General features: G+C 49.2%; 1 protein-coding gene across 8 annotated transcripts; it reads right to left on the bottom strand.

Moving 5' to 3' along the window:
* Positions 1 to 18: 18 nt before the first annotated feature.
* AAAS (aladin WD repeat nucleoporin) lies at positions 19 to 14,243 on the bottom strand. 8 transcript variants are annotated; one of them, XM_063593051.1, is made up of 16 exons: positions 14,206 to 14,243; positions 13,117 to 13,244; positions 8,308 to 8,363; positions 7,916 to 8,007; positions 7,675 to 7,721; positions 7,332 to 7,430; positions 6,879 to 7,022; positions 2,161 to 2,281; positions 1,717 to 1,841; positions 1,520 to 1,580; positions 1,285 to 1,375; positions 995 to 1,088; positions 842 to 909; positions 615 to 696; positions 408 to 492; positions 19 to 276 (listed from the first exon to the last, which is right to left on the bottom strand). In XM_063593051.1, the coding sequence occupies exons 10-16, from the start codon at positions 1,562 to 1,564 to the stop codon at positions 52 to 54; spliced, it is 690 nt and encodes a 229-aa protein (XP_063449121.1). In that variant the 5' UTR covers positions 1,565 to 1,580; positions 1,717 to 1,841; positions 2,161 to 2,281; positions 6,879 to 7,022; positions 7,332 to 7,430; positions 7,675 to 7,721; positions 7,916 to 8,007; positions 8,308 to 8,363; positions 13,117 to 13,244; positions 14,206 to 14,243; the 3' UTR covers positions 19 to 51. The 8 variants fall into 8 exon arrangements, with proteins under 8 accessions (XP_063449121.1, XP_003831067.1, XP_034791659.1 ...); XM_003831019.5 differs by lacking the exon at positions 14,206 to 14,243 and adding an exon at positions 13,886 to 14,188; XM_034935768.3 differs by lacking the exon at positions 14,206 to 14,243 and adding an exon at positions 13,886 to 14,158 and having other exon boundaries at positions 408 to 534.
* Between the last annotated feature and the right edge of the window lie 2,457 nt (positions 14,244 to 16,700).

Genomic DNA, 16,700 nt, shown 5'->3' with positions numbered 1-16,700 from the left:
AAAAGACAGACTGGTAACTGAGTGGAAAACAAAAGGAAAACTTATTTATTCTTAGAGGTGGGAATGTGGGGAGTGGGGCAGAACAGGTGGTGGCCCTGGGAGAGGGTCCCAAGGGGCAAAGGTTGGGGATGTCTCAGTAAAGAGGGGCAGGTCATGAATAGAGCCTCCACCCCCAGCGGGGGGTTCCTGGGCCCGCCCAAGCACTGGGCTAAAACGTGGAAACTGGGCATTGACAAAGTACAGCGGGATGTGGGCAATTCGGCCTGTGGACCAGCCCTGCAGAGAAGGGAAAGAAAAGGATCAGAGTCTGGGCCCAAAGAAGGGCCACCTGGCAGAGCCATACAGCAGCCAAGGCCCTCAGCTTCTCCATCCAACTCCTGGAAGCCCCAGCAGCCTGGCGCACTCACCACACTGAGCAGGGCCCCTTTGTTGAAGGAAGGATGGAAAGTGATGAGCTGGGGCTGGGCTCCTGGCTCCCCCTGGATAATGCCACTAGAAGAAAAGGTGAGCAGGCAACCGGAGGCGAGAAGGGAGCTGAATGTAGTGGGATGTGGGTTTGTTTGTGCAGGAAGGCTGGTGAGAAGTCCAGACCTAAGGGCCCACATGGCACTTACCAGGGAAGGAGCTCAAACACAGGGCTGTTTCGAGTGCGAAAAAGGAGGATGACTGGTTTACCATCCTGTACCCTTGGGTTTCCTGTAAGAAATGGATCCAGGGATAGGGGAGGAACTCTGAAGGCAGAGTCCCAGGACAGGGGCAGAGAACTCCAGGCCAGGGCACGGCCTCATTAGATTAACTGGGAAGATGGCTATGGGCTGAGCCCTTCATCCTTGCCTCTCACCTTTCATAAGCACAGCCAGACGTTCCCCACTGGGGTCCCAGACCATGGAGTGAGCCTCTCCCCCAAGCCTGTGGGTAAGGACAGGTTAGGAGAGTTTCAGTGTGGTCCCTCCCACCTGCTTTTCACTGCCACTCCCTCAACCACTCAGCTCACCTCTCCTCACCATCTGGTGTCTGTATTGTTGTCTCAGACAGATCTGCCACAATCGTTGCTGACTTTGCACCTCCAACGCACCCCTTTCCCTCACCTGTGGACAAATAAGAGCAGAGAGGTTCTTGCAAGAAACAGGCCTCTCACTGGTCCCCCGCCAGCTCACCAAAGGCATCAACACCTCGAAATCTCCTAAGCTTCTATATTTCCCTTTATCCCTCAGAGCTGCATCTTACCAAAGGTTGCTGCCTCCCTCTGACCACCCCAAATACTGAAGTGTTGCCCTAACTCACCACAACGTTCTGGAAAAGACAGGGAGTAAATCAGTGGCTCTCCCAATACAGTGAACAGCAGTCGGCTGCCATCTGGGCTCCAGCAGCCAGTCTGGGGTCAGGGAGCAAAAGGCAGGAGAAAGTATGTCTATAGTAGAATGCAGGAGGGAAAGTAGAGGTGGCCAGGTTTGGGAGCATCAGGGGCCCATTGGAATCATCTCCTCTCCAGTGTCTGTGAATCAGAGTCCCCTCTTACCTGACAGCGCCCTGATAGAGTAGGCCACCTCTCACAAGTCCACATCTGGGCCTCCCAGACTCTGAGCCAGAGAAAAGCAAATTACAGCTCAGGACCTCTAAGTTCTAAAAGTTGGACCTAGCTCCCTTGACAGAGCTTCCAGGAGCTAAGTGCCTTTCTCTAGGTCCTTGCCCTCCCTCCATCCTTCTCCCACTCACCGAAAGACAGCTGAAGGAGTGGTAGCCAGGATTTTGCTGCCGTCTGGGGACCAGAGCAGGTTGGTCACCCCACCTCCTCGAAACCAGGGAAGGGGGACACAGGTCTCTGTTGAGACATCCCATACCTAGGAGAGTGGGGCAGGAGATAAGGGAAAACTCAAGCACCCCATCATCTCACAGTGGGCTGGCCTCTCTAATGTACAAAGAGCCAGAAACGAGAGGAAGCGGGAGAGGGACTATGAAACATGAGGCACGGGTTCATGCTGACAATTACAGACAGCGGAATTTTAAACCTCATGAGTCTGATGGCAAAGCTCCTCTCTGGGTAAGTTTAAGACTGAATGGACCAAGGTCCCTCCTCCTTCCCCCAAGATGTTTCCACAACCGAGTGAGGAACACTTTTGCCAGGACTGAAATGTGCATGACGGGCAGGGACCCACTCACCCGGATAGCAGCATCCACGGGTGAAGCTGAGAGCAGCCGCCCCCCACTGGGGGCCCAGGCCAAGCTGGTAACAGGTGTATGCCCAGGGTGGGACAGCACTTGGGCACAGCCAGAAGAGGGTCTGGAGGGGAACACAGAGGATGTGGAGTCAGAAGATGACAAGAAGCCATCCCCAAAATTCTATTTCTTTGCCTCCTGCTAAAACCTCCTATCCTGATGGCCCACTCTGGGCTCAAATCCAGGTTGTGAAAAAGGAATAAGGATTGTGAAAGTTAAAAGAAAAAAACAGCGAAGGGGAAAAACGACCAAGTCACCACGAGCAGGTCAACAGAGAAGAGGTAATCTGCAAGGTCTCAGGCCAGGGTGAAAGAGAGTGCTTTCACGAGATAGGCCATGAGGCAAAACCTAACCAGTAACCTAGAAGGTACTGCCCCTGGGGCGATATCAGGCCCTACCCCAGAACACAGCTCTCTGCCCACAGGCCATCCAGCCTGGCCATCCATCCATCCAGGATTAATAATCTATGACATTACTTCAAGGTTCCAACCTTTTCTCTCCAGTTATCTAACACTCCTCAGAACACATCCTGTGCTCCCAAACAGCCCTCCTGCCTTGCCTTATCAAAGTACCTCCCAACTCTGCAGCTCCCGCATTTGCTGCTTATCATAAAGATGCTGCAGGCCAGGCGCGGTGGCTCACGCCTGTAATCCCAGCACTTTGGGAGGCCAAGGTGGGCGGATCACAAGGTCAAGAGATCGAGACCATTCTGGCCAACATGGTGAAACCCCGTCTCTACTAAAAGTACAAAAAAATTAGCTGGGCGTGGTGGTGTTCGCCTGTAGTCCCAGCTACTTGGGAGGCTGAGGCAGGAGAATTGCTTGAACCCGGGAGGCGGAGGTTGCAGTGAGCCGAGATTGCACCACTGCACTCCAGCCTGGCGACAGAGCGAGACTCCGTCTCAAAAAAAAAAAAAAAAAGATGCGGCACATGGCTCGGCCTCCATCACCAGCAGGGAACTACCTGAGGGCACCTGCCATGTGTCTGCAGCTGTGTATTTCCAGAGCCATGTGCCTGGCCTGACAGACGAAGGCTACTACCTGAATTAATGCCACCTCTCTTTCCACCTAACTATAACCCCCTTCAGCTCCAGTGAAGTCTTAGTCATGGATGTACAATTTAATTCTCTTGAACTTTATGATAAATCACAGCTGCCTTTGCAGGTGGGTTCAGATTCATCTCATTCTTTTCAGTGGCTCCATTGTATACCACTCAATAGATGAACTATAATTTATTCAGTCATGCCTCTACAAATGGACATTTGACTTGTTTGTAATTTTTTATTATACATAATGCTGTAAAAAATATTTCCTGGGCCAGGCATGGTGGTTCACACTCCAGGCTGGAGTGCAGTGACACAGTCATAGCACACTGCAGCCTCAAAGTCCTGAGGCTCCTGCCTCAGCCTCTAAAGTAGCTAGGACTACAGGCGTACACCCCATGCCCAGCTAGTTTTTTTATTTTTATTTTTTGTATAGACAGCATCTATGTTGACCAAGCTAGTCTCAAACTCCTAGGCTCAAGCGATCCATCTGCCTCAGCCTCCCAAAGTGCTGGAATTACACGCATGAGCCATCACGCCTGGCCTTGTTTTTTGTTCATTTATTTAAAAAAAATTTTTTTAATCGAGTTTCGCTCTTGTCACCCAGGCTAGAGTACAATGGCATTATCTCAGCTCACTGAAACTTCCACCTCCTGGGTTCAAGTGAATTCTCCTGCCTCAGCCTCCTGAGTAGCTGGGATTATAGGCGCACGCCACCACACCCAGCTAATTTTTGTATTTTTAGTAGAAACAAAAAAAAACCAACAACCTTCCAGGCGTGGTGTACGCACCTATAGTCCCAGCTACTTGGCAAGGGGCTCACTTGAGCCCAGGTGTTCAAGGCTGTAGTGTGCAATGATTGAGTCTGTGAATAGCCACTGTATTCCAGCCTGGGCAACATAACGAAACCCCATCTCTAAAAAAACCAAAAAACAGGCCAGTTGCAGCGGCTCATGCCTGTAATCTCAGCACTTCGGGAGGCCGAGGCAGGCGGATCACCTGAGGTCAAGAGTTTGAGACCAGCCTGGCCAATATGGTGAAACCCCTGTCTCTACTAAAAATAAAAAATTAGCCGGTGTGGTGGCACGCACCTGTAGTCCCAGCTACTTGGGAGGCTGAGGCAGGAGAATTGCTTGAACCCAGGAGGCAGAGGTTGTTGCAGTGAGCTGAGATGGCGCCACTGCACTCCAGCCTGGGCGACAGAGTGAGATTCCATCCCCCCAAAAAAAAAAAATCTGTGATCACGTGTTTTTTTCTTATAGTACCTATTGTCAAGGTTTAGGTATCAGGGTTACATTAGCTTTATAAAAATCAATCAGGAAGATCCTGCAACAAAAAAAAGGGAGGACAGGCCGGGCATGGTGGCTCACGCCTGTAATCCCAGCACTCTGGGATGCTGAGGCGGGCGGATCACGAGGTCAAGAGGAGAATCACTTGAACCCGGGAGGCAGAGGTTGCAGTGAGCCGAGATTGCACCACTGCACTCCATCCAGCCTGGGCAACAAGAGTGGAACTCCATCTCAAAAAAAAAAAAATCTCATTATTTTCTTCTACAATCCACTTTGGTAACTTATATTTTGCTAGAAAATCAAACATTTCCACAGGGCACGGTGGCTCACTTCTATAATCCCAGCACTTTGGGAAGCCAAGGCGGGCGGATCACAAGGTCAGGAGTTCAAGACCAGCCTGGCCAATATGGTGAAACCCTATCTCTACTAAAAATACAAAAATTAGCTAGTGCGTGCCTGTAGTCCCAGCTACTTGGGAGGCTGAGGCAGAAGAATCACTTGAACCCGGGAGGCTGAGGTTGCAGTGAGTCGAGATCGTGCCACTGCACTCCAGCCTGGGCAACAAGAGTGAAACTCCTTCTCAAAAAAAAAAAAAGAAATCAAACATTTCCTTCAGATTTTCAAATCTGTTGGCCTAAACAAGTCCACAATATTCTTTTATAATTCTTCTATTTTCTCCCGTATCTGTATCTTTCCACTTCTGAAAATAGTATACTTTGGTTTTCTTTTTCTCCTTAATTAGGCTGACCAAGAGGTTTTCTTCTTTATTCATATATATACGTATATACACGTATACATACACGTATATATATATACGTGTATGTATATGTGTATATATATAACATATGTGTGTGTGTGTGTGTGTGTGTGTGTGTGTGTGTATATATATTTTTTTTTTTTTTTTTGAGACGGAGTCTTGCTTTGTTGCCCAGGCTGGAGTACAGTGGCGTGATCTCAGCTCACTGCAACCTCCGCCTCCCAGGTTCAAGTGACTCTCCTGCCTCAGCCTGCCAAGTAGCTGAGACTACAGGCGAGCACCACCACGCCCAGCTGATTTTTTGTATTTTTAGTAAAGATGGGGTTTCACCGTGTTAGCCAGGATGGTCTCTATCTCCTGACCTCATGATCCACCCGCCTCAGTCTCCCAAAGTGCTGGGATTACAGGCGTGAGCCACCGCGCCTGGCCTTTTTTTTTTTTTTTTTTTTGAGACAGGGTCTCACTCTGTTGCCCAGACCAGAGTACAGCTGTAGTGGCATGATGTCAACTCACTGCAACCTCCGCTTCCCGGGTTCAAGTGATTCTTGTGTCTCAGCCTCCCAAGTAGCTGGGATCACAGGCACGCACCACCACGTTCAGCTAATTTTTTTGTATTTTTAGTAGAGATGGGGTTTCGCCATGTTGGCCAGGCTGGTTTCGAACTCCTGGCCTCAAGAAATCCACCCACCTTGGTCTCCCAAAGTGCTGAGATTACAGGCATGAGCCACGGCGCCTGGCCTAATTTTTGTATTTTTAGCAGAGACGGGTTTTACCATGTTGGCCAGGCTGGTCTCAAACTCCTGACCTCAGGTGATCCTCACGCCTTGGCCTCCCAAAATGCTGGGATTACAGGTGTGAGCCACTGTTCCCAGCCTTTATTCATAATTTTTTTTTTTTTTTTTGAGACAGAGTCTCGCTCTGTTGCCCAGGCTGGAGTACAGTGGCATGATCTTGGCTCACTGCAACCTCCGCCTCCCAGATTCAAGTGATTCTCCTGCCTCAGCTTCCCGAGTAGCTGGGACTACAGGTGTGTACCACCATGCCCAGCTAATTTTCATATTTTTAGTAGAGACAAGGTTTTGCTATGTTGGCCAGGCTGGTCTCGAACTCCTGACCTCAGGTGATCCAACCGCCTCCACATCCCAAAGTGTTGAAATTACAGGCATGAGCCACCGCACCCAGCTTATTCATAATTTAAAGAACCAGTTTCTGGTTTTATTTTTAGTTAGTTCTCACAGGTATTCTTTTTCTAATTTTATTAGTTTCTGATCTTATTAGTACTAATTTTCTTTACACTTCCTTTAAGTGTAAAGGAAGTGTATAGTCCTCTGAAAGAGTCTTTCCACCCCGTAACCCACAGACACATTGTCCCCACAATCCAAAAAGCCCCTAGTTCTCTTTCTCCAGATTAGAGTATTCTCAGCAACCCACCTTGATCTTACATCTGCTTTTCCCATAGCCCTGGCAAGTGCTGTGAGGACAAAGAACTTCTCCTTTCAGACCTCCTCACCACCCACCATGCCTAGCATTGCACAACTCTCAGGCCAAGGTAAGGCAGGCTACTAGGACTTACCGGGTAGACAAGGAGGTAGGGTCCAGGGTCCAGATAAGAATGCAGCTCTGGCAGGCCACAGCCAAGACAGAGGCACTAAGGGGCTTCCAGGCCAGAGACGCCACATTTCGCTGCAGCCGGTGCTTCAGGGAGGGGACTATGGTGCTAGGGTGAAGGGGCAGGAAACTGAGTCAAGGCAGGAACACTAAGGCTCCAGGGACCAGAGTGCAGTTAAGGAGGGAAAGCCACAGAGAAGAAGGATGATCCATCCAGGGGCCAGGGGCACCATAGGACAGGAGGGGATAAAGGTTAGGTCTAGAAGAAGCTCACATCCAGTTATGGAGCTTCCCTGACCCCAGTTCTGGAAGGAGCCCCATGAATCAGGTTCAAGAACTACAGGACTCCCCGGAACCAAGGCTGGCAAGGGAAGGTGATATTGACAAGTCAGAGCCCACCTGGTATCCCCACACACACCTGCTGGCATTATACACACGGACTGAGTCATCTAGCAGGGCCACTGCAAACTTGTTGGTGTGGGGGTGCCATGCAAAGACACGCAAGCAGCAGCTGGACCTAAGGAAGGGGTTAACATGAAGAGTTCCTGCACCTATCCCTACCCTAGCCCAGAAGCTCACATTCATTTCCAGTAAGGACATGGTTTTTTCCTACTTTTTCTTGTATTCTTTTTTGGGGGAACAGGAGGAATGAGAATATGGTGAGCAATCAGAAAAGGAGTAGGAGTCTTTGCCTTCTCCCTAAAGGGAGTTTCGAGGTTCAGGACTTCCTTTCCACAAAGCTCCAGGGCTTGTGCACTCACCAATTTGTGACTTGGGCAAATTCAGCGATCAGATCTTCGCTCCTGAGCTGTAAGAACAAGATAGACACAGGACACACTGGGGCAAAAGGAGCCCATCTCCTCAATATTCCAACAGGGGAGCTGGACCACTCCTACCCTCTGAAGTCATCACACCCAACCCTGACCTGCAAGGATAGGAATGAGGGCAGAGTAGGATGGGGACACAGCAAATGCAGAGGGCTGGGGAGGAAGCCAAACTTACAGACAGATGGGGGAACAGGGACCCATGGAGGGAAGAGGCCCATCGACAGAGTGCCAGGGCCCAGCCGGATGCCGTCTTCACCCACTCAAACACTGTAGGGTTGAGGAAGCAGCTCTGATTAAACCATTCACAGGCCTCTTACCAGGTACCTTCTAGGTGAAAGACAAGGAAGGACAGGCACTCCCCAGGTCCTTCTGCCCAGTAAGTGCTCTCAACACCACACTCTGGACACCCACTCTGGACACCCACTCTGGGTTATTTGGGTAGGTAGAGGAGAGGACAGGAAAAATAGGGCTAAAAGAGGCTGAGCCAACAGGTGTCGGGGGTGAGTTCAAGAATATGGCGAGGAGATAACCACAAAACTAGGGAAGGCTGGAGGGAAAAATACTTACCCTCTTCTTCTGAGTTTGCAATTTCATTTAGCACCCCAAAAAGGCCCACATCACGCCTGATAAGGGAGGAAAATGTGGGTCAGCTTACTCTGATCCCCTCTGTCCCTCTCTACCAGTTTCATTCATTCATTCAATATACATGTATTAAAAATATGGGCACTCACATTTAATGAGTGCCAACTATGTACCAGGCACTCTACATGCTGTCCTTTCATTTACATATCTCACAAATCTGAACGAGATTCTACCCATTTACGGATGAGACAACCAAGGCTCAGAGGACTTTTGGGGCTTTGTGAGCAGGTTAAGGAGTTGGGACTTGCTCTAAGACAATGAATGGAAAGCCATGGAAGGGTTCTAAGGAGAAGAATAAACAGATCACACAGCAGCATTTTAGAAAGAGTAGTCTGGCTGCAGATTAGAGAGTGATAAGAATAGAAAAGGCCAGGCTGGCTGTGGTGGCTCACGCCTATAATCCCAGCACTTTGGGAGGCTGAGGTGGGCGGATCACGAGGTCAGGAAACTGAGACCATCCTGGCCAACATGGTAAAACCCCGTCTCTACTAAAAATGCAGAAATTAGCCAGGCGTGGTGGTGCGTACCTGTAGTCCCAGCTACTCAGGAGGCTGAGGCAGGGCAGGAGAATCACTTGAACCCAGGAAGCGGAGGCTGCAGTAAGCCGAGATCGTGCCACTGCACTCCAGCCTGGGTGACAGAGTGAGACTCTGCCTCAAAAAAGAAGAAGAAAAAAAAAAGAATAGAAAAGGCCAGGCGCGGTGGCTCACACTTGTAATCACAGCACTTTGGGAGGCCAAGGTGGGCGGATCACGAGGTCAGGAGATGAAGACCATCCTGGCCAACATGGTGAAACATGTTGAAAAATATGAAAATTAGCCAGGTGTGGTGGTCCATGCCTATAATCCCAGCTACTCCGTAGGCTGAGGCAGGAGAATCGCCTGAACCCGGGAGGCGGGGGTTGCAGTGAGCCGACATTGTGCCACCACACTCCAGCCTGGGCAACAGAGCAAGACTCCATCTCAGACAAAAAAAAAAGAAGAGAAAAAATAGAAAAAGTCCAGGTGCGGTGGCTCAACCCTAGCACTTTGGGAGGCCAAGGCAGGTGGATCGCCTGAGCTCAAGAGCTTGAGACCAGCCTAGGCAACATAGGGAAATGCTGTCTCTACAAAAAAAATACAAAACTTAGGCAGGTGTGGTGGCACATGCCTGTAGTCCCAGCTACTTGGGAGGCTGAGGAAGGAGCATCACTTGAGCCCTGGGGGCTGACAATGCAGTGAGCCGTGTTCCATGTTTGCGCCACTGCACTCCACACTGGGCAACAGAGCAAGATGCTGTCTCAAAAAATAATAATAATAATAGAGAAAAATAAATCAGTTAAGAATCTACTTCAGGGCCGGGCGCGGTGGCTCACACCTGTAATCCCAGCACGCTGGGAGGCCAAGGCAGGTGGATCACGAGGTCAGGAGTTCGAGACCAGCCTGGTCAAGATGGTGAAACCCCATCTCTATTAAAAATACAAAAATTGGCCAGGTGCGGTGGCTCACACCTGTAATCCCAGCACTTTGGGAGGCTGAGGCGGGCGGATCACAAGGTCAAGAGATCAAGACCATCCTGGCTAACACGGTGAAACCCCGTCTCTACTAAAAATACAAAAAATTAGCCAGGTGTGGTGGTGGGCGCCTGTAGTCCCAGCTACTCGGGAGGCTGAGGCACGAGAATGGAGTGAACTCGGGAGGCGAAGCTTGCAGTGAGCCGAGATCATGCCACTGCACTCCAGCCTGGGCAACAGAGCGAGACTCCGTCTCAAAAAAAAAAAACCAAAAAAATAAAACAAAACAAAAATTAACCAGGCATGGTGGTGTGCACCTGTAGTCCCAGCTACTCAGAGGCTGAGGCAGAAGAACTGCTTGAACCCAGGAGGCGGAGGTTGCAGCGAGCTGAGATCACGCCACTGCACTCCAGCCTGGGTGACAAAGTGAGACTCTGTCTCAAAAAAAAAAAATCTACTTCAGGAACCTAGGAAAAAGGTGAAAGTGGCCTGAACTGGTGGGGATGAAGAAAAAGAGACAGATTTGAGAGATTTAGGAATTAGCATAAACAAGATGTGAAGACTAATCAGACATTAGTAAAGGAAAGAGCAATACAACAGAAACACCTAGGTAATAATTACATCAGCTAATATGCTTACAATGTGCCAGCTCTGGACTAGGTGCCTCACATTAACTAATCAAGCCATTATGACAATCCTACAAGATAGGTATTGTTATCACTGCATTTATTTTTATTTTATTGAGACAGGGTCTTGCTCTGTGACCCAGGCTGGAGTGCAATATCACCATCACGGCTCACTGCAGCCTCAATCTCCTGAGCTCAGGTATTCTTGCCTCGGCCTCCCGAGGAGCTGAGACTATGGGTGCACACCATCATGCCCAGCTAATTTTTAAATTTTTTGTAGAGATGGGGTTTCAGTGTGTGTGTGTGTGTGTGTGTGTGTGTGTTAAGACGGAGTCTCACTCTGTCACCCAGGCTGGAGTGCAGTGGTGTGAACTCGGCTCACTGCAACCTCTACCTCCTGGGTGCAAGCAATTCTTGCACCTCAGCCTCCTGAGTAATTAGGATTACACACGGAGTTTCACCACATTGGCCAGGCTGGTCTCGAACTCCTGATCTCAAGTGATACACCCGCCTTGGCCTCCCAAAGTGCTGGGATTACAGGCATGAGCTTCCGCGCCCAGACTATCACTGCATTTTTAGATGAGAGAACAAAGGTGTGAAGAGGCTAATTAATATGAACAAGGTAATCTAAGTAGAAAGTAGCAGTCAGGATTCAACCATCTATCTACCCCAGAACCTATACTCAAACCACTTTTTCCTGAATGAGTAATATGATCATTCCTTAAAGTGAACCATCCAGAGAAGCAGATTTGGAGAGAGAAATAAAGAGACTGGATTTGAGCATGCTGAATATATGAAGTCTGCGAAATATTCAAGCAGGATAATTTGGTAAACACGTGAACACCAGGTCTGATGCATCGACTGGAAATCTAGCCCCAAGAACACCAACATTTAAGGGACATCAGGAAGAGGAGCCACCAAAAAGCCTGAGAAGCAGCAGCCACAGAAGTAGGAGACAAGGAGCCTGGGAATGAATGGCTTTTCAACAAACTGATATTCAACTTCACACACACAGGCATGCCCATTAAACTGTACTGAAGTACCAAAGATCAAAGCTTGACAGCACATGTGTTGGAAAACAGGCACTCCCATACACTGCTGGTGGGACCATATACATGTACGATTTTGACAGAGGGCTATTTGGAACAGCTCACAAAATTACAGATGAACATACCCTCTGAGCCAGCAACTTAATTTCTAGGAATTTATCCTACAAATGGCAATGGTATTAATAAAAATATTAAGTAACCCTTTTTTTTTTTTTGAGACAAGGTCTCACTCAGTGCCACTGCACTGGCACAATCTTGGCTCACTACAACCTCCACCTCCCAGGCTCAAGTGATCCTCCTATACATAAGCCTCCCAAGTAGCTGGGAATAAAGGTGCATGCCACCATACCCAGCTAATTTTTGTACTTTTCTTGTAGAGAAAAGAACATGGTTTCGCCATGTTCCCCAGGCTAGTCTCAAACTAAGCTCAAGCAATCTGCTGGCCTCAGCCTACCAAAGCGCTGGGATTATAGGCGTGAGTCACTGTGCCTGGCATAAATAACCCTTAAAGGAATTAATATGTGCCATTAATAGGTCCAGGTGCAGTAGCTGTAATCTCAGCACTTTGGGAGGCCAAGGCAGGCAGATTACCTGAGGTCAGGAGGCCAGACCACCCTGGCCAACATGGTGAAATCTCATCTCTACTAAAATACAAAAAGTTAGCTGGGCGTGGTGGCACATGCCTATAGTACCAGCTACTCGGGAGGCTGAGGCAGGGGAACTGCTTGAACCAGAGAGGCGGAGGCTGCAGTGAGCCGAGATCGCACCTCTGCACTCCAGCCTGGCAACACAGCAAGACTCCGTCTCAAAAAAAAAAAAAAAAAAGAAGAAAATGAGCCGGGCGCGGTGGCTCACGCCTGTAATCCCAGCACTTTGGGAGGCCAAGGCGGGCACATCATCTGAGGTCGGAAGTTCAAGACCAGCCTGACCAACATGGAGAAACCCTGTCTCTACTAAAAATACAAAATTAGCTGGGCGTGGTGGCGCATGCCTGTAATCCTAGCTACTCGGGAGACTGAGGCAAAAGAATCGCTTGAACCTAGGAGGTGGAAGTTGCAGTGAGCTGAGCACACCACTGCACTCCAGCCTGGGCAACAAGAGTGAAACTCCATCTCAAAAAAAAAAAAAAAAAAGAAAATGAAACCAGGTAGTGCAGCTCCACTCCTACAAGTGCAAAGTGGATGACCTATGTAGGAGATTATTCAGTGCAACCTTATATCTGATCTTGCTGAGCTTTAGTTAAAAGCTCAGAAGTGGTAATGACATGAGGTGGGGGCAGGGAGCAGGTTCACCTAATCAAGCCAGAAAGCAAGGCAAGTTACTAGAGATGAAATGGAAGTACTTTTTCCATAGTGTTCCTGGGAAGGGCAAGGAAGGGAACCTGACATTTATTGAGCATTTAAGTTCTATAATAAGGACTAAAAATTTCATATGATTTAGGATATACAGCTCTCATGGAGACAGCCTGAATAAAAGTCTTTTGAAGAACACCCCAAGGTAAAGGGGTGGTGACTCATTTTCCAGGATCTGCAGACTGTGACCCAGGAAACCCTTTGCCATGCCTCACCAAATGTTGATGCATCTCTTCCACACTTGCTCCCGGTGATGGATGAAGGCAGTTCTTGTGCCATGGTCCAGCCTTCCAGGGGTCTTTAGGGGATCCTTGGTCAGTTGTAGGACAGGAAGATTGATCCACTATAGCACAAAAGTGAGGGGTGTGACGGTGAGTCAGTCTCTTCCCAAATCTTTAATTCCGTGCCATCTCCAACCCACCGCTGGGCTAAGTATAAGAGATTCCAGAGGTCTGTTTCCCATTTCCACAAAGCTAACACTTGTGAGAATGGGAAACAAGTCTTAGCTCCCGTATCTGTGCAACTAGAATAATATTTCATAGGGTTGCTGTGATTATGAAACCATATAACATTTTTAGAAAACACCTGAATCAGCCTCTTTCTTACATAGCAAACGCTCAATAAATGTCAGTTTCCCTTCCTTGTCCTTCCCAGGAACACCATGGAAAAAAGTTCCATGTTGTATCCTTCTGATCCTCCCCAGATACTGTCCCCAACTTTTAGATAGTTCTCCCGCATCCTCACACTCCCTAGATTCTCCCTCATTCTCTCCAGGCCTCCCCAACAGCTCCTTAACCGTTCCCCCGTTATACTCCAATCCCAGTCCTAAAACAGATTCCAGCCCTTCTAGTCTCCTGCCGGGACCAAGCTGTTTCCACTCCGCCAGACTCTGTGACCCTGCCCCTGTCACACTGCCTCCTTTCCCCAGTAGTCCCCGACTCCGCCCCCATGCCTGTAGGTCTCCTCCCTCCTCGCCCTGGCCACCTGGCCCCGGAAGTCGGGGGGCGGGCTCTCATAGCTACTGCCCGTCACCAGCTCGTTATTGTGCTCATATAGGGTGACTTGACCCCGAGGCGGTGGAGGAGGGAACAACCCCATAGAGCACATCTTGCCGGTTCGCAGGACGTCTGCAGTCGGCAAACTCCTGGCCGGAACGGCACAGACCGCACTCCCGCAACTCGGTTCCCGGGCTAGATTCGTATGCGGACGGGTAGCCGCAAGGGACAAACGGCGAGGCGGAACTCAACGGAAGTGAAGAAAAGACTAACGGGAAAGAAGGACGAGTACGCGGTCCCGGGACAGACCTCCAAAGCTTCTTCCTGCGCCCCCTGGCGGCCGGAGGGGGAGCAGCGCGGACACGTCCCCCGGCCAACCGTTGGTTACCAGGCTGGAGTGGGGTTTTTTTCTGTTGTTTTCCATGAGACTACCGTTTTTCCCAGCTCCGAATTCCCGAACACCTTCTCCCACTCACTATCTTAGCGCTTAGAAAGCCCGAAATAAGCCACATTCAGGGAAGTACCAAATTAACCCTCCCAGGCCTGTGGATCACCCAGAGGAAAATACAGGCTATGTCACAGGCAGCTGGCTGGAAAGCTGAGGGAAAAGCCTCAGAGAGGAGGAACAGTGCTGCACCCACACGGTTAGGCGTCCTGGAAAGGGAGGTGGGGACGGTTGGAAAACTAACATTTCCTGCCAGGCGCGGTGGCTCACGCCTGTAATCCCAGCACTTTGGGAGGCCGAGGTGGGTGGATCATCTGAAAGGAGTTCGCAGACTAGCCTGGCCAACATGCTGAAAACCCCATCTATACTAAAAATACAAAAATTAGTCGGGCGTGGTGGCGGGCACCTGTAATCCCAGCTAATCGGGAGGCTGAGGCAGGAGAATCTCTTGAACTCCGGAGGGGGAGGTTGCAGTGAGCCAAGATCGCACCATTGCACTCCAGCCTGGGTAACAAGAGGGAAACTTCGTCTCAAAAAGGAAAACTTTATTTTATTTTATTTTATTGAGAGACAGGGTCTCGCTCTATTGCCCAGGATGAAGGCAGTGGTGCTATCTCAGCTCACTGCAACCTCTGCCTCCCCGGTTCAAGCGATTATCCTGCCTCAACCTCTGGAGTAGCTGGGATTACAGGCATGCTTCACCACACCCAGCTAAATTTGTATTTTTAGTAGAGACGAGGTTTTACCATGTTGGCCAGGCTGGTCTCAAACTCCTGACCTCAAGTGATCTGCCTGCTTTGGCCTCCCAAAGTGCTGGGATTACAGGCCTGAGCCACCTTGCCGGGCTGCAAAACTATTTCCTGAGCACTTGTTACGATAAGTGCTTTTATAATCTTTACAACCCCATAAGGTGGGTGCTGTTCTGTCACCATGAGGAAAGTGAGTCACAGAGAGATTGGACCTAGATACACCCAAACCAGTTATTCTCACTTAAGAATAAAAGTGAGGCTGGGTGTGGTAGCTCACACCTGTAATCCCAGCACTTTGGGAGGCCGAGGCTGATCTCTTGAGCCCAGGAGTTCAAGACCAGCTTGGGCAAAATAGCAAGACCCTGTATCTACAAAAAATTCAAAAGTTAGCCAGCGTGGTGGTGGCAAGCGTCTTTAGTCCAGCTACTCAGAAGGCTGAGATAGGAGAATCCAGACTACAATGATCCAAGATAGCACCACTGCACTCCAGCCTGGGTCAAAGAGCGAGACCCTGTCAAGCAAGCCAGAGAGAAAGAGCCGGGCGCAGTGGCTCACGCCTGTAATCCCAGCACTTTGGGAAGCTGAGGTGGGCTGATCCCCTGAGGTCGGGATTTCGAGACCAGCCTGACCAACATGGAGAAACCCCATCTCTACTAAAAAATACAAAACTAGCCAGGCATTGTGGTGCATGCCTGTAATCCCAGCTACTCGGGAGGCTGAGGCAGGAGAATCCCTTGAACCTGGAAGGCGGAGGTTGCAGTGAGCAGAGATCGCGCCACTGCACTCCATCCAACCTGGGCAACAAGAGCGAAACTCCGTCTCAAAAAAAAAACAAAAAACAAAACAAAACAAAAAAAAAAAACGGGAGGGAAGGGAGAGGGAGAAAGAAAGGAAAGAAAGAAAGAGAATGGGGGCCCCTCTTACAGACTTTGGAAAAAACATTGAATTCTTTGAGTCTCACTTTTCTCATTTGCAGTGTCCTAATTATTTCATATGGTTGTTTTCCATACAAAATAATAAAATGAAGCTATTTAATAAATTTTAAAGTGCTAAACAAATGTCAGAGGTTAATAGCTATAACTGTGCCATCAACTAGGTGACCTTGGTCAGAGTTCATTAACAAATGTTAAGTGATTTGAAGATGTAGAAGGCTGTCCCCACTCCCAAGAGCTACCAGTCTCATTGAATAATCTAGGGGGCATTTAGTTCTAGTATTCTGGATTCCGTGTCTGCCCTTCTTTTTCACCTGAAAAATTCCCCCCAAGAGAGTTATTACCAGGTCAGAAAACAAAGGGCTCCAGAGTCTCCTGAAAATGCACTTCACCTGAGAAGGCAAGTGGCTCTCCTCTAATCTAGTACTTCTCAACTGTTAAGGGACATAGGAATCACCTGAGCATCTCCTAAGGTGGCGCTCAGAGGCTATAGTTCCAAAGAATCCCCAGCTGATACTGCACAGACCACATTTTAAGTAGCAAGGCTCTAACCTAGCGGTCCCCAACTTTTTGGCACCAGGTTTAGTGGAAGACAGTTTTTCCAGGGGGAGCGGGGGAGGGAATGGTTTTGGGATGAAACTGTTACACCTGAGATCATCAGGCATTAGTTGGATTCTC

Source organism: Pan paniscus, chromosome 10 (assembly GCF_029289425.2).
Source record: "Pan paniscus chromosome 10, NHGRI_mPanPan1-v2.0_pri, whole genome shotgun sequence".
Lineage (NCBI taxonomy): Eukaryota > Metazoa > Chordata > Mammalia > Primates > Hominidae > Pan > Pan paniscus.
Note: the sequence above shows the minus strand (reverse complement) of the source record. Positions and strands in the feature narration are given on the sequence as shown.

Excerpts from the sequence above, each read along its gene's own strand:
- AAAS (XM_034935768.3), bottom strand. The coding sequence starts at position 14,008 with ATGTGCTCTATGGGGTTGTTCCCTCCTCCACCGCCTCGGGGTCAAGTC. Across the intron at positions 1,089-1,284 it reads GTCTTTTCCAGAACGTTGTG|GTGAGGGAAAGGGGTGCGTT; the intron begins GTGAGTTAGGGC and ends ATTTGTCCACAG. Across the intron at positions 910-994 it reads ACACCAGATGGTGAGGAGAG|GCTTGGGGGAGAGGCTCACT; the intron begins GTGAGCTGAGTG and ends CCTTACCCACAG.